Source organism: Perca flavescens, chromosome 3 (assembly GCF_004354835.1).
Source record: "Perca flavescens isolate YP-PL-M2 chromosome 3, PFLA_1.0, whole genome shotgun sequence".
NCBI lineage: Eukaryota > Metazoa > Chordata > Actinopteri > Perciformes > Percidae > Perca > Perca flavescens.
Genome location: NC_041333.1, coordinates 4063201 through 4085930, shown reverse-complemented (window position 1 = coordinate 4085930; position 22730 = coordinate 4063201). Strand labels below are relative to the sequence as shown.

General features: G+C 40.8%; 1 protein-coding gene across 2 annotated transcripts in view; it reads right to left on the bottom strand.

The window, feature by feature from the left end:
* gbe1b (glucan (1,4-alpha-), branching enzyme 1b) overlaps positions 1 to 22730 on the bottom strand; it is a 144215-nt gene that overhangs the window by 88272 nt on the left and 33213 nt on the right. For both annotated transcript variants that reach the window (XM_028573736.1, XM_028573737.1), the window contains exons 2-6: positions 19883 to 20052; positions 16011 to 16126; positions 12611 to 12736; positions 4766 to 4901; positions 666 to 756 (exon numbers count right to left, since the gene is read on the bottom strand). In XM_028573736.1, the coding sequence (XP_028429537.1) occupies positions 666 to 756; positions 4766 to 4901; positions 12611 to 12736; positions 16011 to 16126; positions 19883 to 20052 (639 nt within the window). The remainder of the gene's footprint in view (positions 1 to 665; positions 757 to 4765; positions 4902 to 12610; positions 12737 to 16010; positions 16127 to 19882; positions 20053 to 22730) is intronic.

Here is a 22730-nt window from a genome sequence, read left to right as displayed (position 1 = left end):
GACCCATCTGTCCTTCCAGCTATCATTACATCAGCTTCCTTGCTAAACAGGACACATAGCGACAGTATTACTCTGCTTTCCGGTATTTGACCGCTCAGGGTTTAAATGACACAGAGATCAATCATGGGTGAAATTACAATATATACGTTACACTTTGGGTTCGGGCTCTACTCTAAGCAAGGAAGGAGGCATCTCTGAGAGAAGATAAATACTCCGACTAGTCCACCTTTATCTACGACTCCCTCCACTCTCTGGATTAACAGCCAATGTATTTACACAGAGATTATTGCTGGTGTCAGACTTCCTAACCTTGATTTGAGGTGACTATTTTTTTGTGAATTGGGAAGTTGCTCGCTCAGTTTTGTCCCTTATGACTGGGTTACTTATTCTACCCTTCCAAGAAACATCAATTTCTCTCAAATTATTTGAATTAAAACTACAATACAGACACATAATTACACAATGCAAAAACAATCAATTACTAATGCTAAAAACAAAAAGTCAATTTTATATGGAATCCAAAATGGGTGTTTTTATAATGAAAACCATAGAGATGATAACTTTAAATGCTTTACAAATTTTTTGTAACATGGCAGTTTTGCAATCAAAGCATGTACAAAATACATATTTTGTATCATACTCTGAAACTGACAAGCATTTATTACCTGGAAGCAGCAAAGAAACTTGTAATCTGATATCCAAAGCTTGCATAGTAGGCATGCTCCATGATCGCCATCAGCTGAATACAGTTGTAACCTGCACACAGAAAGAGAGCCATTTCAAAAACATTCTTTCTCACTTTTATGTGTTCAAGGCTTTCCTACCACATTATTGAACTAACTTTGTCTAACTGTTTGTAATACTTTAAATATCAGCTGTGAGTAAACCACTAAATTATGTATGATCAGAAAATATGTGTTTAATGCTTATGGCAGGATGTTGCAACGTAGTTTGACATCCTGGTGCTTCTTTGTTATTGAGAGCATTACATCCTATCTATTTGAATAGCCTCATTTTCCTGCAGTCACTGGAGGGAGTATTATTGCTATCTTCTTTTTTCTTATGATTTCTGTTAAAATAACACCAGCTCCTTAGATCAGTGGTTTCCAACCTTTTTTTGTCCAAGGTACCCCCACAGCCCTGTCAGATGAACTCACATACCCCATCCTCAGCTCCCAATGTATCTTCGAAATGTAATGTATTTTATGATTGTTGAATTGTCGGTACAATCGCACTAGTGTAGTTTCAACAGTTTAAACGTTACTTTTAGCTAATTATTTCAACTGTTTAGTCAGTACTTTTGGCTAATCATTTCAGCCGTTTATGCAATACTTTTAGCTATTTCTACCGTTTAATCATTACTTTAAGCTAACTATTTCAGCAGTTTAGTCATTACTTTTAGCTAATCATTTCAGCTGCTAATGCAATACTTGCTATTTCTACCGTTTAATCAGTACCCTAGGCTAACTACTTCAGCAGTTTAGTCAGTACTTTTAGCTAACCACTTAAGCCACTTATGTAATACTTTTAGCTAAGTATTTCTACCGTCTATCATTACTTTAAGCTAACTTCAACAGTTTAGTCGGTATTTTTAGCTAACCATTTCAGCCACTCATGTAATACTTTTAGCTAAATATTTATACCATCTAATCATTACTTTAAGCTAACTATTTCAGCAGTGTAGTCATTACTATTAGCCAATCATTTCAACGGTTTAGTCAGTACTTTTAGCTAACCATTTCGACCACTTATGCAATACTTTTAGCTAACTATTTCTACCGATTAATCTTTACTTTAAGCTTCCTATTTCAGCAGTTTATTCATTTCTTTAAGCCATTTATTTCTACAATTTATTCATTACTACACGTTTAAACTTGTTAACTAGTTTTCAAGCACTCTTACTTAACAGCTGATCTATTCTTTTAATCAAATCATAATTTCTATTTATTCAAATTAGTTGAGCTTCTGCCCAAACTTTCCAAGTACCCCCAGGGGTACAACTACACCTGGTTGGGAATCACTGCCCTAGATCATATCCCAAACATAAATTAAAAATGCATATCATTCTTATGATTAGTAGGGTTGATTGGACACAGGATAAAAAAAGAAGTGCATGATGTTTTTTTTTTTAATACTGACAACATTTTGTGAAAATATCTCTGTTCACTGTTGTGATGTGTTTGGCCACGTTAATATGATACAGCAAGCATCCGGGAACATTAGGACTCAATACTATTTGACCCGTGTTAGTCATACTGTATGTGTGAGCTCCAGGCATTTCCTTTTTGACACAAGCTCTACTATCCAAAAGACAAGCTGCAGCTACAGGGAAACACCAGCTATCAGAGTCAAAAGGTCATGTACAACATTTCAAAACGGCCTATGAAAACTGCTTCTATGAATAAGAGAACAACAGGCTTTTAAACTGCCACTGAGCACTCCAGAGGGAGGCCTTTCGGTTTTTCACTGTTGTGTGGAGCACATTTATATATTTATATCGCAGCTTCTTTTCAGGCTAGAGAGAGAGAGAAAAAAAAACTTTAGCTTCTGAAGGGGGTTGACAAAGCACTGGGGTGAGAGGAGGTTTCTCTTTTTTATATTTATATATACAATCTCTTCAGAGTGAAGAAAATGAAATGGCAGGCAAAGGCAGCCATCACCAGAGACGGTGGAGTTTAGCCTCCTGGAGAATCCTATTGTGCAGATTCCCAAAGCTGCTCCAGGTAGATTCTTTGACAACATTTACTCTGACAGTTTCCTTTCCCACTAAACAGGACGACACAACCAAGGAAACAGCATTCATCAGATTGCTCCTGGTTTGTCATAGCTGTGCCTTTTAATAATGTCAGTGCAGCAGGGTGTATTTGAATGCAAAATAATGCCCCATCTCGTATGAGGAGAATTGTAAACCAAGACAGGGATCTTTTCCTTAAGATTAAAGCGACATTTGGACCCAGCGCTTTATTATTAAGTCGAGTTATTAGGAAAATTGATCACACATTGCAGTTAATGATTCACACTTGTAATGAGAACACGTAAGACACTGATAATAAGTCAAAGCACATTTATTGATATTTCTTTTGAGTTTAACTAATCGAGAAAAGAAGAACGGGGTTGGGTTTAGGAAAAGAAGAACGGGGTTGGGTTTAGGAAAAGAAGAACGGGGTTGGGTTTAGGAAAAGAAGAACGGGGTTGGGTTTAGGAAAAGAAGAAAGCGACGTTTGGGTTCAGGAAACGTGACACGCGGGACACAAAGGAAACGTGACACGGAGGGCACAATCCCCGGTCTCCTGGGTGAAAGTCCTGTGTTTGACCCACCCACCACCCCGACCAACCTCCCTACGCGCGGATTTTCACCCTTTCCTACTACTCGCTATGACGTGAATTCACACGCAATCGCAAGGTAATGTAAGTCAATGGAGGCCAAACAGCATTGATGAACATGCTAAAAAGCGAGTATGCGTCTTGATAACACGCCAATAATGGCATACGAATTTCATGAGATCAGTCTGGCTGTGTGGTGTGTGACTTGTGCTGTGGAGACCTCTTTACAAAACACTGTCCGACAGTCAGTCAGTGATCCCATCAGGTCATGCCAGTCAACAGGATGTTGACTTGCTGATGTGGCTTTGTGCTGAGGGAGTGTGACAGGTCTGCCGCTGAAAACACTACTACTGGAGGAACAGTTAAGGACCAGCAGTTGACAGAGATGGCACAGGACACTGGCAGAAAGAAAATAGGCACTGGAACCCCTCGAGTAGTGTTTTTCCAAACACGTTGCTGGCTCTGATTTGATGTGTCGGGAGGTATACACAAACGTAACCTTAACGCTTCACTTCCTCTCTGTTCTTGGCTGGAGAAGATACAAAATGTTCTCAAGTTGAGTCCGCCAGAGCTCTCAGTGACACTAAGATGAAGAGGATCACAGCAGGATGATTGCTATGCACTTTCTGCAGACGTCAATTTCTAACAAAATAAGAGGGACACCAAAAGGGAAGAGAATAATCTTATGTACTGTCATCATGTAGGGTTGGGTATCGTTTTTCTTGTTGTTTTTTTTCTTTTCGATACCAGTGCTAAAACAATACTTGCCGGTGTCGAAACGGTGCCTAAACCGATACTCAAAAAAGAAAGAAGAGCACAAAATGACGTGTCGGTGATATTAAAGAACAGCTTGTTTATTGCTTAAGTCATACGGGCACATTTAAATGATTTATTTAGAATGTATTCACAATAACTTATTTCACCAGTCAATTGCTGTTAAATGACAAAACGAAGAACCACTAGATGGCCGAAGGGTACTTTACAACAACAATGAATGCACCATGAGCTTACAAGGTGTAATTGAACGCATCATTAGGTCCAATCGCTGTTGTTTTTCCTTCTCCTTCAACTACAACTATGGCAGTGGCCGTGGTGTCTCAAAGTGCAGCTAGTGCAGTCTGTGTCTTTAGCTGCAGGCTGTTGGACTTCACGGTGTTGGAATCCTTTCAAGTAAAATACAGACATACGTTAGACCGTTTGGATTCAGCATTTCTAGTTTAAGCCAGCTGCTAGCTAACGGTAGGCTAGCGTTACCTGCTGCCAAGTGTAGTGTTAACTAGCGTCACGTGCAGTGATGCTTCTGTTGCCTGTAACGTCCGTTTCTAAAGTTTTGGAGCGCAGCGCAGGAATTTAAGTGGCACCGAAATCTGTGTTGTCATTTGGTCCAGTAGATACCGGTCGTTTAGGTTTTTGGTGCCCAAGCCTAGTCTCATGGTCTTACCCAAGTCTTTTATACGAGGCAGCATATTGGTCGTGAAGTTGGTGTATGAGGCGACCTTTCCCTCAGGTGAAGCGATGCCTACGTGGGCCTCGTATATTCTCAGGCTCGTGGGCTTCTTTGGCCGAGGGTGGATTGGCTGGAGAGGAAACCAAAATTAGACAGAAAATCATGACAGTGCTTTTTCCTAAAACAATTGCTAAAAAAAAAAAAGAAGAAAAAAATGAAAGAAATACAGTACATTTGGTGAGTAATTATGAGTCATAAGGTGAAAGACACAGTGTGGGTTTACTGGGTCTCTGCATCAATATCTTACCACAGAGGCTGATCTATGATTCACACTGTCTGTTACACAATGGGAAAGGGATTTGTTTCATACATAAAATACATTTCCTAATGTCTAACCACCAGGCCTTGTGAACCTACTATTTGAAGTACATGATTGTGCCACTTGTAAATAAAGCGAATATACTGCCAGTAAGAGGGTCCTCTAATTAAAATGGTGCCTTATAACAAGCGACAAAGAAAGCAAGGTGGTCTTTAATAGCCTCTTATTGTTTTGCTTGGGCACACTTGTGCTGAGGGCTTTGAGTAGCATTGAGGCACATTCAGACCTTTCAGCATCAAGCACCCACATTAAGAATGGCCACAACAGCTGTGGATATGAGATGTACAGTGAAGGGCTTATTTCAAACGGAACTGTATGTTTCACACCGCAAGAAATTAAAGCAGCGATGGAAGGACCAGAAGGCTATTTTAAGAGCGAACACAGAGCATTAGCTCGATAAAATCTTTTCTTTTAAATCAGTTTTTTTTTTTTTTTTTTTACTATCAAACCATGAAAGTTGTGATGAGGTCCTTTAAGCCTGAATGTTTTCACGCAAAAAAAAAAAAAAAAAAAGGATTTTCAATTTTTTTTCTTTCATTTAAAAAAAGGATCTGATCAGTTTTAGTCATTGTAATCAATATACAAAATCAGTTTTTCACCTAGAGCTTATCTATCCTGGTATCCAAAACCAAACCCAGCCATTTGCTGCATTTGCTGCTACAAAAAGACACGGATATTCCTTACCACCACCGATAAATTTCTGGAAGAAACGTGATACCTTAATTCGGCACTATATTTGGAATAATAAACAACCTAGGCTAAAATATTCTACCCTGCAACATACCACAAACACGGGAGGCCTGGCCCTCCCCAACCTTAAAGCGCCCATATTATGCTCATTTTCAGGTTCATAACTGTATTTTAAGGTTGTACCAGAATAGGTTTACATGGTTTAATTTTCAAAAAACACCATATTTTTGTTGTACTGCACAGCTCTCTCTCACTGCTGCAGATCCTCTTTTCACCTGGTTTCTGTTTTAACTACAGAGTGAGAACTCTTTTCATCTTCTTCTTCTGTACTATCTTTGATTGCACTCGCACATGCTCAGTAACTCAGATGTAGAGCATGTCAGCTAGCTAACTCTAGAGACAGTAAAAGAAAGCTTCTTGTGTTTCTCCAACTTTGGTCAGTTCCAAGGCAGGATTAGCTGCGAGACTTCTAAATGAGGGCACACATGTAAGTAGTTCTTTTGTAGATTATGGGGAACTTGTGTGTGTTGTAGCAGTACTTTGCTATTGAGAACGAGGTAGCATGCTAGCGTTAGCATTAGTGTTAGCATGCTAACGGTTGTGGTTAGCCAGCTCATTCCGGACTGTGACGTCACAGTCCGAGCTGATTTTGAACAGCTCACCCGGAGACTGAAGGCAGGACACATTCAGAAACCGTATCTCACTCAAAACAGCAAGGATGGATTTTTTTCAAAGTTTGTATGAGTGTGGAAGCACCAGAGACACAAAAGAACACCCCAAATCCCAGAAAAAGTGATTTTTTCATAATATGGGCACTTTAAAGTGTACCATAGAGCCTTTCAGCTACGGGCCCTTAGAGTGAGTGGACCCCTCATCTACAGTCCCATGGAGAGAAATAGAGCAAAACCTCACTGGAAGTCTAAGACTGCAAGACCTTGCCTTTACAGGTGTGTGTCCAAAAAAGTATATGCTAGCCAATTGGCCCTTTTATCACCAACACATTGACCAACTTTAAATAGGTCGAGGAGCAACTACGCAACTCCAATAAGTGGCATTTGAACACCCCCATTTGGCAACATGCACTTAATGTCTGGTAACAAACCTTTTGTTCATAACCAGTGGAGTGACAGAGGTATTTATACTCTAGACCAGCTAATCAATGATGAAGCTATGTTAAGTTTTGAAAACCTGAGAGCTAGCTTTGAGGTCCCAAGGACATCTTTCTTCCTTTATCTTTGCTTAAGATCTGCCCTAAATGTTATGGAGTACCATGGGGAAACAGTCTTGAGATGCACCCAATCATTAAATGGCTTGTTGATTCTCCGGTGAGAGGATTAGTGTCCAGGATTTATGCTAAATTGATGCAAATATCCGTAGGAGAATTCCCAATACTAAAGAAATGGGAGCGAGAGTTGAGCTCGGAGGGGAACGTAATTAATTGGGAGACAGTTTGGGACAATATTTCCCATTGTTCCAAGAACCCAAATCACCAGCAGATCCACTTCAACATATGCCATAGGACATACTGGACTCCTCAGAAGAGATACATCTCTAAAGCCATTCCTACTGAACAGGTGCATGAGTTTTGGAATAAAACAACATCAATAATATCTGATGTGATAGGATGTCGAATTCCTACTGACCCGATTGTTTTGTTACTTAAAGGGGTGATAGAATGATTATATAGGGTATTTCACACTGTTCCTTAAGGTCTCCTAATAGGGTATGTAACATTGGTTGGGCTGAAAATGGCCTGGTTGATATTGTATTGGCCCTTATGCATCCCTGTGTTTTGGCCCCATTTGTAACAAGAGCTTTTCTTCCAAATATGGTATACTCATGAATATTTAGATGAGCTGCGCAATGATTGGTTGAGCGAATCCCCATACACACACATTAGAGACGAGACAGCAGGTCTCATATTCCAGACACTGCAATGTTTCGTTACCAAATTCACTTCTGAGACTTTTTTATGCGAGAAATCAACTATATAAAACTCATATATGGGCCGTTTTACAAAAATTGATGGCTAATTGCAACTTTGGTAAGACGTGTCGGACTTTAGGAGCTCCACACAGTCGGATGAGAAAGCGGCAGCCTGCTGGGCTCCATACCCAGGGCAAAGTCACCCTTTGTGGATTACTGCACTAACAGGGCTCCGCGGCATAACTATAATATACTGTGTCTGATTTCAATTTAAGGCGTTTTTATGAACGTGAAAGGTCTTGTTAGGAGGAGCAGCTAGCTAGCTATATGTCCCATTCAATACAATGGGAAAAGATTGCGGCTAGCTAGCTACACTTTCGGCATAACAATAGTGTATTTACAGTTTGAATTTCATCACAGCACTTCTATTACAGGTTCCCCAATGTCTTATAAAGCTAACAGTTGTGTCCAATTTCAATTTAAGGCATTTTTGTGAACGTGAGGGGTCTTGTTAGGAGGAGCAGCTAGCTAGCTATGTGTCCCATTCAATACAATGGGAAAAGATTGCGGCTAGCTAGCTACACTTTTGGCATAACTATAGTATATTTAGGGCCCAAGCGCCGACAGCGGCAAAGGCCCTATTGAAACTGAAGGAATTATCTTTCTTTCTTTCTATTATTTTCCTGTCAAGTGAATTGGCTTTTTGAGGGGCTTAACATATTGAAAAACTCACCAAATTTGGCGGCCGCATCAAGTCTGGTGAAAATTTACGTATTTTAAGGGTTTCGGGAATAGGCGCACAAAAATGGCTCGCTAGCGCCCCCTAGAAAGTTAAGAAAATTGAGCCCGTGCAGTGCGTTTAACCTAGACTCACAAAACTTGGTACACATATGTAACATGTCAAGATGTACAAAAAACTTCATTAGAGCCATACCCTAAACCCAACAGGAAGTCCGCCATTTTGAATTAAATGTTCGAAATTAGTGCGATTTTGGCCATTTCTACATGTCGTACTTTAACGAACTCCTCCTAGAGATTTCATCCGATCAACTTCAAACTCGGTCTGTGCCATCTTAAGACGTTAAAGATGAAAAGTTGTTAAAAGAAAAACTTTTCGTCATAGGGCGTGGCCGTGGCAGGGCGGCCATTTTGTGCGTTTCGCCGCGGAAACAGGAAGTGGTTGTAACTCGAGTGTACGTTGTCCGATTACCTCGAAACTTTTCAGGATTCATAAGAGTCCAACCCTGAGGACAAATAAAGACCGATATTTACTTAAAGTCATAGCGCCCCCGAGTGGCAACGGGAAGTAGGCCTAAAAGTCAAGGTGCTATACTTTAACGAACTCCTCCTAGAGATTGCATCCGATGGATTTCAAACTTGGTCTGTACCAACCACCTTAACGATGAAAAGTTATTAAAAGAAAAACTTTTCGTCAGACGGTGTGGGCGTGGCGTGGCAACCATTTTGAGTGTTCAGCAATGAACAAAGAAGTTGTTGTAACTTGAGTGTACGTTGTCGTGTCTGCCCGAAATTTCTCACGATTGACAAGGGTCAAGGCCTGAGGACACCTACAGGCCAAAATTGACTTTTGGTCATAGCGCCCCCCGCTGGCAACAGGAAATCTGCCTTATATGACAAACATCATCCGATTTGCATGAAACTCAGAATGTGTGGTCTACGTGTGATACTGAGCCGCCCCCTATAATATGACCACGCCCACTTACTCAGGCCACGCCCCCCTTTCATAACATTTGAACCATTTAAGGTAGAGTCTTGTGTGAGGTGTCATTGAACTCAGCAGAGACTTCCTTCTTTATCGGTGATGGTTTGGCCCGCCCCCTATGCATAAGCCACGCCCCCTTTCATAACATTTGAACCGTTTAAGGTATACCTTTGTGTGAGGTATCATTGAACTCAGCAGAGACTTCCTTCTTCATTGGTGATGGTTTGGCCCGCCCCCTATGCATAAGCCATGCCCCCTTTCATAACATTTGAACCGTTTGAGGTATACCCTTGTGTGAGGTGTCATTGAACTCAGTAGAGACTTCCTTCTTCATCGGTGATGGTTTGGCCCGCCCTCTATGTTTAAGCCACGCCCCCTTTCATACATGCTGACCCATTTAAGGTAGAGTCTTGTGTGAGGTATCATTCATCTCAGCAGAGGCTTCATTTTTAATTGGTGATGGTTGGACCCGCCCCCTTTAGCCATGCCCCCTTTCACAGCTAATGAACCGTATGACGTAAAGTCTTGTGTGAGCTATCGTTGAACTCGGCGGGGAGTTCCCTTTTCATTGTTGACGATTCGCGGCGTCTGAGTGCCGCTCGAATGCACGGTCGCAAGGAGCGGCGTCCGCCGGTAACCCCGACGCGCGCAGAGGCGCGAGGGCCCGTCCATTGCTGCTTGCAGCTTTAATTGCAGTTTGAATTTCGTCACGGCATTTATATTACAGGTTCCCCAAGGTCTTATAAAGCTAACAGTTGTGTCCGATTTCAATTTAAGGCATTTTTATGAACGTGAAGGGTCTTGTTAGGACCAGCAGCTCGCTAGGTAGCTATATGTCCCATTCAATACAATGGGAAAAGATCACGGCTAGCTAGTTACACTTTCGGCATAACTATAGTATATTTACAGTTTGAATTTCATCACGGCATGTATATCACAGCTACCAAAAGGTCTTACAAAGCTTAGCTAACACTTGTCCGATTTCAATTTAATGCATTTTGTGAATTTCAGAGGTCTCGTTAGGAGGAGGCTAGCTAGCTCTCATTGATGGACTCCAGCTCACCGTGGACTCTATCAATGAGACTCGCGGACAAGAGGCGTTTATTTCCCCGATCGTTTGTTTAAATAACTCAACACACATATCCATTATAAGATTAACTGGAACCTGCGGTAAGAGATTGCGGGCATAACAAGCTCGCTGACCGCACTCTCAGTCACGCACACCGGCCATTTAGCAGGAAGAGGGGAGGGAGAACAGCGAGCTGCAGGCCCTGGAGCTCTGTCAGGGCACCGCCGTTTGATAGTCCAGTCACCCAGAAAGGGTGAGTTTGCGCGGGTATTGAGCACCGCGGGCTGCCGGCCGTGACGGAGCTCAATCTAGCTGACAGCATGCCGGGGTCTGTGAAGGAGGACAGGCAGGGCGGCGATGTAGTAACCCAGGCAGCACTGGTCGCTGAACTCCGACACACAGTCGGACAAAATTTGCAATTAGCCATCAATTTTCGTAAAATGGCCCATATTTGAGCTTTACATAGTTGATTTCTCTCAGGTCAGAAGATCTGCTGCTCCTGAGTGTGCCTAAAATTAAGCAAAAGCTCAGAGGAAACCTTGCTTTTGCTGTGGCGGCTCCTAAATTATGGAATGATCTGCCTCTGCCCGTTAAACAGGCCTCTTCTTTGTCTGTTTTTAAATCCCGTCTTAAAACCATAGACTGTTAATGCTTAAAACCCATCTCTTCTCTGTGGCCTTTGACACCTAGTAAGATGTTGACTTGTTGTACTTCTTTTAATTATTTAGATTGATTGTTTTTCATTGCACAACTATTATTTTGTATTCATGTTATATTGATATGTATTTTATTTAGGATGTCATAATTATTCTTCTGTACAGCACTTTGGTCAATTTTGGTTGTTTTAAAGCACTTAACAAATAAAGTTGGATTGGATTGAAAAAGTTTCAGAAGTGAAATTTGTAATAGAATAGCAGAGATCTGTGCAACCTAGATTCAGAAGTCTACCTGATCTCAGGTCAGTTGTGTAGCCTATGTAAATGTTGGGGCGTGACAAAGAGAGAGACTAGAGCCAAATGAGGAGGAGCCGCCGAGTTGACATCAACTAAGCGGCTCGTTGAGATTTGCCCGTTTTTCAGAGGCAGTTTCAAATTGTGAGATTTGCAGAGGAAACAGGTGTCATTGGGATTTTGAGGTTCTATGTATGTCTGTTACCCACTAAACTGTCATTTTAGATCAAATCGGTTTTGCATTCCATCACCCCTTTAATGATGACTCTAAATTACACCTACTTGGGAGACCGAAGAAAATTTGACTAGCTGGATCAACTGCGACCAAGAAAATGATAGCTCAGCGCTGGCTCCCCCCACCCCCCCACTCGCTTTTTATATAACAGTGGTTGGTGTATTTTCTAGACATAGTTATGCTTGAGCTCTCTACAGCAAGGATTAACAAAGCAAAGTCATCTACTAGAGACCTATGGAAAAATGCAGCGGCACAAATATCAGTCCTAATGACCTCAGCATCACAAGAATAGACCTTTTCCACAGCAGACATTTTGACTTGTAGGAAAAGCACAGATGAAATTGATAACCTTAACGATGGCTCAATTCCATCAAGTGTCCCAGTAAGCTATTTCAGTGAGTCAGCATGCACAATACCAGGGCCTCTCCTAAGTGGAATGCAGCCATCATTAATGGGTTTGAACACACCTGTGCTTTTCCTACTATGACATGTCAACATGTCTGCCATGAAAAAGGTCTATTAGAGGAGAGTGACTAGGCAAGGTGTGATTCCTGATTTCTTGTATTTTGGTTTGTTTTGTTTTCCTCGAGACCGCAGAGGGTGGGGGGTGGGTGAGGGTTTTGGTTCCTGTTCGATTGTATTTGTTTGTTCTGTATGTTGTGTGTGTTCAAAAATATCAAAATAATAAAACAAATGATCATAAAAAAAATGCAATGTTGGCAGTTCAGAAAATGCTTCCAGTAACAGAAAATGAAGAAAAGTAAACCAGTCTTTACCAGAGTGTTTAAATAAAAATAGACAAATTAGTAAAAAATAATAATAAATACAAAAAGAAAAAAAGAAAACATTAAAATAGTAATAACTTACAATATAGGGCTGAGGGGGGTCCCAGTGAACCCAGTTGTAGATGACAGATTCCTCCTCCCTGTTCACATATTTTGCCCAAGGCGAGTTGCGGTACAGCCGGCCACCATCCATGGTGTGAACTACCACCTGGGAAAAAAGACAAATGAGTGTAATGTTAAAGCAAGGGCACTTAAACAATGACATAGAGAGGGGGTATTTGAAAGACAGAGCAGGCAATTTACATATGCTGAGAGGAAGGGGACACACAAACACGTTGTCCAATAGGCAGACAGGATATGGACCACACCACAGACATTGTAGCATTGGAACATCATTGCCAAAAAGGTAAAGACTTAGCCCGAACAATAACAGTTTCAGAGGCCTGGCCACAAATCAAAGGAGGCTTCAAGGTCTTCTGTGACTCCAGCGTGTTTCTGTCCCTGGACGTGTGCGATTATTTTAAAGTCAGCATTTATTTACATCTTCCAGCCATGAAATGCTTACATCATAAAACTGTGCTTTTACTACCCATCTATTACACAGAAAAGATGGGGCAGATTGTTCAACCAATAAGCCAAACATTTTTCAATGTGTCAACATGAAAAACACCAATCTTCCAGAAAGCAGCCTGCTCTCCAATGCAAAACTCACACAGCTGTAAGCCTATTATACTGCACTCCCAGAGAGCACTGAAGACATACAGTATTATGGTGTACTGTTAGAGCAGTGATTCCTAACCAGGGGTACTTCTGTTGTTACAAGAGGCTGCGTGGAAAGATTGTGGAGCCACTCAACTAATTTGAAAATAAAAATTGAACAAATAGAAATTATGATTTAATTAAATTAATATATCAGCCGTACCTCCTGGACACTACATGTTGCAGTTATGTAAGAGTGTGTGCAAACTAGTTGGCAAGTGAGCACAGAAGTTTTAAACACGTAGCTTAAAGTAATGAATAAATTGTAGAAATACAGTGTTTTCCCTAAGTTTGTGGAAGACACAGGCACACATATTTGGTTGGTGGGGAGGGTTTAGGGATACTTCCTCAAGAAAATGTTACATTTTTCAATAAAAACATATGCAATTTCACATCATCTTGGGCCATCATTATTACCGTATTTGTTTCTGAAACATTTGAAAAGCTAGAGCAGATAATTAAAGACAGAGCCTGCTAAAGAAATCCACTGGGGACCTAGTATAATTATTAGATCTGAGTCCTATAATCAAGTCATTAAGTCAGTTATGATTCTCACACTGATTTTACATTAATTTGGCTTAGGTGCTGCCCAAAACGACTTGGGGGCAGCGCCTTATATCGGTAGGGAAAACTCTGACATAAATGAATAAAAGTAATGACTTAAACGTTCAAATGATTAGCTCAAAGTGATGGCTAAACAGTTGAAATAGTTAGCTAATGTTAATGAATAAATGGTAGAAACAAATAGCTAAAACTAACGACTAAACAGTTCAAATGATTTGCTAAAAGTATTGGAGAAATGGCTGAAACCGACAATTTCACTTCAAGTAGTAGCCTACTAGTAGTATGATTGCTGACCAAACCAAACCAGCCTAAATATTGACGGTATAACAAGTATGAAAACATTACATAACATTAGTATGTATAGTGTTATACATTTGGAACATACATTGGGAGTTGATGAAGGGGTAGAGGAGAGGGGAGTTTATCTGACAGGGCTGTGGGGGTACCTCAGACCAAAAAAAAGGTTGGGAACCACTGTTGTAAAGGACAAAAAGCTACTGTATTGACCAGAACACTTGTTGTGGTGAATCTGGATTCAATGGTAATTATCCTGTTTTGGTTTTTTTTGGAGGGGGGGGGGGTGCAACTCCTCTGTTGGTTTTAACACAGCCACTCCTTGGCTCATCTTGAGAGAGGATTTGAGCCAAGGAGCAATTTAAAAATATTGAAAATCATTATTATCCTTTGCCTCTCATCTATTATGTCTGCAATTCAGGACTGGAAGGGGGTCAAATGGGTATAGTTTGGAAATCTAACTGAAAAGTTACTTTGCCTCCATCAGTCAAATAAGAAAGGAGAAAGCCAGCGTGAGAGTTGGAAAAACCCACCAAGAAATCGATCCTGTAGTGTTACCCACAGTGTGTGTTCACCCTGTTTGGTCCCCTGCAGAACCAGGCATTAGAACCCGACTAATTCTGGCTGCTGTTGTGAAGTAATGACTGTTCCAATGCCACCTGCCTGCAAGCCATTGGCCAGACCCCCCTCCGGGCTTTTTTCATTATGGCCACGCCACCTGGGGGTTAGTTGCCTGGCTCCCGTTATGACATGCTTCACAGTTTATAGGATTAGGAAAAGATAGTTGGATAAATGGACTGGCATAAAGCCTGACAGAGCCATGGTCCTTCAGACAAATTGGCCAGCATTAGGAATATTAAAGAAAAATCAGACTGCTGGGAAGGCTGAGGGGGGTGCATGAATGGGAAAAAACAACCAGGAGCCAGGCAATATGCAAGAAGTTAGGTGTGGATTTAAAACAAAGTGGGCATTTGATCGCTTAGATAACACCTTGGTTCACTTCTCTAAAGTCTTGCATACTACTACAACATTAAGAGCTCATTGTAAATACTCGACTGCACCCACAAAAGGACACTGCTTGTTTATGGAGACAAATTGGGCCCTGAACAAAAGGGGGGATAGAAGGGCAAGCTGCCCTACATGAGAGTGATTGGAGCTAGGCTCGTGCTTCCACGAGGGAGTGCTGTGGAACTAATTCTAAAGTGGAGCTCACAGCAAGACAGCCATTCATAGGCAGCAGGGGTGCACAAGGAAAGGCCAGGTGCCAGCTTTTCCATCTGCTTCTTATCGTCCTTAGACTGACCTCCGCTGACAATGGGAGCCGGGCAGCCTGTCCAGGGCGCGGGAGTGTGCCAACGATGACCCGGTCCCAAGGAGAGTGGCGCCGCGATGCCATCCATTCCAGGCCTGGCATCTCATGTCAGGATTATTTCTCTACCACGCCGTTTGCTTGGGAGACAATGCATAATGGGAGGTGCGTCTTTTGCATTTAACCCTGTTGAATTATTTACTAGAGCTAAAAACCAATCATGTACACCCAATGCAGGGACGGGGAGGGGGTGATTTGCACAGACAAACACGGCACAATGTCTTGAGGGATACCTGCAGCAGTCAGGAGCTGAAATAAAAACCATCAGCGGAGCTCCCCAGGTGTATCTACCCAACACTGTGCAGACTGTGTACATACAGTAATCTCCCTTCTGCGCGCTGCGAGTATGACATGTTGACGGCGACATGCCAGGTTTTCACTCGGTTCATAAGACACCACACATGACAGGGAATCTCCCTCGCACATTACAGTGACAAGTCCCCGTACCAACGCGGTGAGGGCGTGAAAATAGGCATGAAGAGGTTTTGTTCCCTACCTTGAGTTTGGTGTTGTGATCCACAGCTGGAGACTTGTCATGCTTGGGTGGCAGAATCAGTTCCCACTTGCCAAATGGTTTCTTGGCGTAGGGGTGGGAGAATTTCTCCCAGCCATCTATAGGGGAACAATCCCATCCAAATGAGTTGGGTTACAGCACAGAGCCAAACATCATACTGGTCAGCTGTATCCTGATCAAGGAAAGCCATATGATCATAGATGCTTATGACAGAGCAGCCAAAGTCAGAATATGAATCTCTCTCGTTTCTTTTGGTATGAAGGGATCACAGGCGAGATGATTATGGAAAAGTCTGAAGAAATTCATATTTAGTGAAGCACAAATAGGTTTTTTTTAAATCTTGTTTATCAGCTTGGGATCTATCTTGTGACCCATTGGGAGGTCTTGACCCCCAGATTGAAAAATACTACCTTGCCCATATTTCGTACTGTGTAATGTGAAAATTAGCTTGACACTGTGTAGATGTTCTATGCTGACCAGAACAAGGCTCATATCACTCCTACTAGTGTGCTGTACTGTTTGGTAGAAGACTGAGATTTACGTATCACCTTTATTTAAAGCATGTACACAATTTCTTATGAATTCTTCTTATGAATTATTTTGATAACGTGTGTTTTTGTTTATAGAAACACTTGATGCACATGTGATGCAGTCTGTACTTGTTGCTTTTAGTGTCTTTTTTGAGTCTACCACCCCAAAGTCAGAAATTTAAAAAATCCAACCATAGGGGCTTTCATTACTTTTGATTACAAATTAAACAATTGCCTGTTGCATTCTTCCTTATTACAGGAGTCTCTCTCTCTCTTTGTACTTTTTGCGACTGTGAGTAAAGCGGCGGGCTCAGCCATCTAAAAGAAAAACTGATAAAACACCACTTCACTGCTCATTGAATTATCTCTCAGGAGGGAACAACAGAGACGAGTTACGTTCATAGTCTGCTCATACCACATTACCAACTGTCATTGACTGGCAGGAATATATCAGGACACAAAACATTTATCAAAAAGCAGCCACCTTGGCATGTCAATTTAGGATGCCGATTTTATTCAGTAATCCAGATCTGTTTGCTATTCATGAGCAAAAACAACGGCAGGATAGAAAATAAATCACAGGAGATGCTCCAGAAGTGACCGGGCACAACACAAGCACTTTTCAGAGGCAGGCCAAGTCTTTTTTTTTCTATTACAATTTATGCATCTCCCTCTGCTTAAACTCCTCTAAAAAAATAAACATTATGCATCCAACCTGCACCATATTCATGACTAGGGCTGCCGGGCTGTTTCCACATTTACTCTGAAATTGAAATCAAATAATATGACTGAGCCATGTCAAAATGTAATCTCTCACAGAATTGAATGTCGGAATTGAGCTGCTGCCCAAGGTCCTGGGAAGATAATTAAAAAAAAAGAGAACAGGAGTAATATGGAAAGAGGGAATGGCAGCAACGGCAACTAACTGGCACAAAAAATGTGTAGGGACAATAAAAAAAATTGACAAATCTCCAGGTTTTTGCAGACAGTATCAATCTGAAGGTATTACAGTTAACATTTGCTTTCCTTTATCATTAGCTGCAGGGTGTGGGATCAGAATGGCTGTGGCACAGAGGTAAGTGTTTGTGCTGTGGCATGGCAAATGGTATCAGAGTTATGTGAACAGGTCCGAATTGTTTCACCATCATTCTTTGCTTTTTCATTTTTTTTTCTGTTATTACATTTTTTTGTTGTTGTTGTTGTTGAGAGTAATATATCACTACTGGCATGTGTTATAGATGCATTAATATTTTTTGATAAAAGGAAAGAAAATGACACAGTGAGGTTGATTTACCTTGTATATCTATTTGATGGATGAGAGCAAGTCTCATTTAATCTCGTTAATGATGACAAAAATAAATAATCTTGCTGCATTTTCCGCAGCCCGCATTAACGGAAAATAACACTCAAAAGACTATTAACCTGAAATTACTTTCAAAGTTGGGACCGGAGGGGATAGAGATTTCAGCGTGAACGCAGAGGTTGCACTCTCTCAACAACTTTGCAGGCGATGATGAAATAACCAGCTACTGAAATATTAACACACACTTGCACATTCAAAAGAACCCCCCTTTAGTATGCAAGTTTATCCTGTGTAATCAATATGTTCCACAAATCTTACTCCCAGGTTGGTTGATCAAAAGGGATGACCACAGTTTTCTCTGCGGTTTCTTATATTTTTGGCCCCTTTGTGTTAAAATGCCAAGTTACTCATTTAAAAGGCACAGTGAAGATATGCAACCTTCCTGTTAGCACTGAAATCTCTTTTTCCTTTTTTGGTCCCAACAGTCTATGTAGCTCTATATTACAGTGTAATTAAATTTTCAGGAATCATATTTATTATTGCAAACTGATTATACAACTGTGATAAAGCATACTTTCATCCATCAGCTTGATGCATGCTTCTTTTAAACATAATAAGAAACACAAATGAAGATGTCCTAACTAGTGCTGTCAAATGATTAAAATATTTAAATTGCGAGTAATGTCATAGTTAACTCGCAATTAATTGCAAATTTTTATCTATTCTAAATGTCCCTTGATTTCTTTTTGTCCCATTATGGTTTCTCATTTTAATGCTCTTATCAACATGGAAAAGTGGATTGGCTTGCTTTGTGCTTTTGTGTGTTGTGTGCCTGTTGTTTGGTTTCCGGTTTCCATCTGTGACAGGATGATGACTTTAGGTGTAGCTCTTTTTTTTTTTTTTTTTTTTTATTCATTTAATTTTATTTATTTATTTATTTTTTCTCCCCTTTTCTTTTTTGGATAAGGTGTACTGTATAATGTCGGTCTATTTGTATAATGGTTTTAAAATGATTGTATCCCTTTTTGTAACCACAAGAGGATGTTAGGGTGCATGGGTTGTGGGTTGGGGTGGGATCTGTTTTTGTTGTGTTTAATGTCTGTTAAATACCAGTAAACAGAACTTAAAAAAAAAAAAAAAAAAAAAAAGTCAATCCCTAATGTGTGGTAGAAGGTACATTTTTAACTGTTGGTAACGTGATAGGCAGTCCCTCCACAAAAACACGATTATGCGATCGCATAATTCAATGCATAATCAGCCAAAGTCCGCATATTTATGCGGGGGCATAAAGCCGCATTTTCGCTGAATAAATTGCCGATTTCCGCGCAAAATATGCGGGAATGCATGATTTCATAATCCCCGCATTTTCGTTTTTTCGTTGCAAAAAAGTTACATATAGCTTATCAGAAAATTGAAAAATGTTGAGTTTACTTCACACAAGAGCAGCCCTTTTTCCCTGTTGCCATGGGAACGTTATGAAGTGACGTAATTTCGCGAAGTGAACATCATCGAAAAGCAGGGCGTTGAGGGAATCACTTTTTTCTCTTTTTCATCAAACCGCAGTTTTTGCAAGTTCCCGCAATTTTTGCAAGTTCCTGCAATTTCATTGCATAAAATTGCATAAATATCCAGCATATTCCATTTTAAGAAAACGTGCCGCATAATCAAGAATTTTTGTCCGCAACAATCACAGAAAAACTCCGTATTTTTCTGGAAGGACTGGATAGGGACGGAATAGAGCATAGAAATCAACAGGAGCGGGCGGGACGGAGCTGGAGATTAAATAAAAAAATGCCGCTGCAATGCAGAGAATTTTTTTGGGGGTCGGGGCAGTCACGTGATGGGGATATGACGGGAGTATTTTGGTGGGCTCGGGATGGGATGGGAGCGATAATTGATTCCTGTGTCACCCTCTAATGTGTAATAATACAACTCAGTGAAAGCTTTATGGAAACCCAACCTGGACATCACACAGCTGACATGTTGTTCAGGAGCTGACAGTTCCTCCTCCGGCTACTTACTGAAGTCACCGGTGAGGAAGAGGGCCTCTGCACCCGGAGCCCACTCTTGAAAAAACAAGCTGTTGTCAGGCTGTCGCTGCACACCGAAGGTCTCGTAGCTGCGCGTGAAACTCTCAAAGCCTCCTTCTGCCTCTTCCAGCCGTAAAAGCTGCTTCTGTAGCAGCTCATACCTTCAAACAAACCACAGGGAAAACACACACAAACACACACACACAAATTCAATGGAAACCCCACCGGTGGATACACAATCTGTTAGATACATACAATGTTATATATCATCAGTGATGTTGAATTCCCAGACTTGCGAATTCCAGTTATTTGCTTTTTGACAACCCTCCCAGAGAACATCAATTGCATTCGGGTCTGGCCGTTACAGTACGTGTGTAGAGAGCCAAAAAAAGCACCTGGGACAACTGTGTCAGAGTTTCTGCAGCTTTCTCTCTGTAGGTTAGTGTAGTGTAACCTGTGTTTTTTTTAGTCATCCAATTAAAATGACTGGGGAAGAAGATATTCATCAGTAATTAGCAGTAATGCTACCATTACTGGGAAAATCAGCCCCTCTATTGTACCCTGGCAGTGTTATCACTTATCAGCCATTAATAACCATTCATAACAATGCCGTTAGTGGTGAAAACAATTTCCAAAAATCATTGGTAACATTCACATGTCATGTCAATGCAATCAAAAATCTATTTCACTGAGTAATTAATTATTTCCACTCATTTCTGTCTTAAATTTAACAGGTTGCCCAGCTGTTGTTTTTTTTTAAACAGTCTGGAAATTTTACAGTAGAGATTTCCTTTAAGGGTGGCATAGAGACTAGGGCTGTCCTCGACTAAAGAAATTCTTAGTCGACTAAAACTTATACGATTTTGTCGACTAATCGATTAGTTGATTTAATTGACAGAGCTTTGTGCTTTGAGAGGTGGTTAAGACTAGAAAAGCACAATATAAATGTAGTTAATTAACCATCTGTAAAACTGAGTTTCTCCACAATTAATCCTGCAAAAGCAACACTTTACATCTTGTGTTTAGTATAAATGTGCTCAGAAGTTTCTTGGAAATAAGTAATTAAGAATGAATAAGCATAAAAAATGACTAATCGACTAAAGAAATCTTAGTCGACTAAGACCAAAACGACCGATTAGTCGACTAATCGACTAAGAGGTGGCAGCCCTAATAGAGACTACTAATGATCAAGCTTTCATTAGTCAATATCAACAGCGTTCCACTTCCGGAATTGCTCTCGTTCTGCCGGAAATTTTGCCGAATGGATTTTTCAGATGTCCGTTTTTGGATGTCCCGTTCCCTTCCTCTTTCTTTGTGTTGGCGTTCTAACCTCCGGTGGATTTGTGAGGACTATGGTTAACTGCTCCTCAGATCTCTGCAGGGTAAATCCAGACAGCTAGCTAGACTACCTGTCCAATCGGAGTTTTCTGTTGAACGACTAAAACTACTTTTGAACGTACATGTTCCACCAAATCAAGTTCCTTCCCGAGACTATTTTGCAGAGGCACCGTGGCTCCGCTCGGCACATAGTGCCACGCATGACGATTGCTGTCTGGACTCGCCAGACCCTCCTTAGGAAGGGTCTGGCAATGCGAGACTAATCTTTCATTGAATAATGATGAATGGAAACAGGCATTCTAAATGCAATGATTCAAGCTACAATACAAACATAAATAACACTTTAATGATGTTTTATAAGTTTACAATTTAACTACTTCACTTGTCATTCTACTAACAGATCAGTGTTCATTTCATTGACGATTTCAACGAACATTTTTCACGGACAAAAACTAAATAAAAAGTCAGATATGATGACGAAGACTGTGACGAATATATAAATGTTAGGGAGGGACGAATGGAGAAGAGAAGAGATCCAATCAGAACTACTCTTTGTGGGACAAGTTGGGAAGAAATCCAATCAGTGCGAATCTTTGAGGGTAGGTTGATCTATGCAGAAGCAGCAGAGCCATTTTAAAAAGCCGCTGCAAATGCTGGCGCAACAGCTAAACAAACGCAGCAGCAGTTACACAGGAGGAGAACAAAAACGAGTTTGCAGAACTTTGCACATTTTCGAGGACGTTATCACAGTTAGGCTGTTTACATTATATTTACTCGTGTCAAGTTGCACAGTCTTAGTTACACAGCTTGGGATAATTTCAGTTGACTTCGCTCGTCAGCAAGACGCCAACGTTTTGCAGTGCACCCGGTCCGAGGGCAATGACACGTCTCATGAACAACAGAAACGTCAGCTAGGTCTAGGACGAAAACGAAGAATCTGGTCACACTTCACATACGACAACAAGGACAACAAGACCGCCTGTAAACCGTGTGAAGCAAACACCACCAACTTGAAGCGACATTTACAGACGACTCATCCAGAAATACATGCGAAGGTAAGCATTAGGGCTGGGCTATAGGGAGAAAATCAGATATCACGATATTCTTGACCAAATACCTCGATATCGATATTATGATATTCTAGGGTTGACAATTGGTGCTTTAACAAAATATCTTCACACATAATGTCTTAGTGGGGAAAAGGCAACTAATAGAACAGCTAGAACAATCTTGTAAGGTCAGAAAAGTACATCACTTGTAATGCAGCATTTAAAACCAGTAAAAGACACCACTTACAGTATGTCATATTGCGATATAACGATATCCAAAATCTAAGACGATACCTAGTCTCAGATCACGATATCGATAGAATATTGATATATTGGCCAGCTCTAGTAAGCATTCACGCTAAGGTTATTTTATCAGATAAACTACTGTGTTTCGCTAAACTTGGAATAAAATAGAAGGCAAGGCAAGGCAATTTTATTTATATAGCACATTT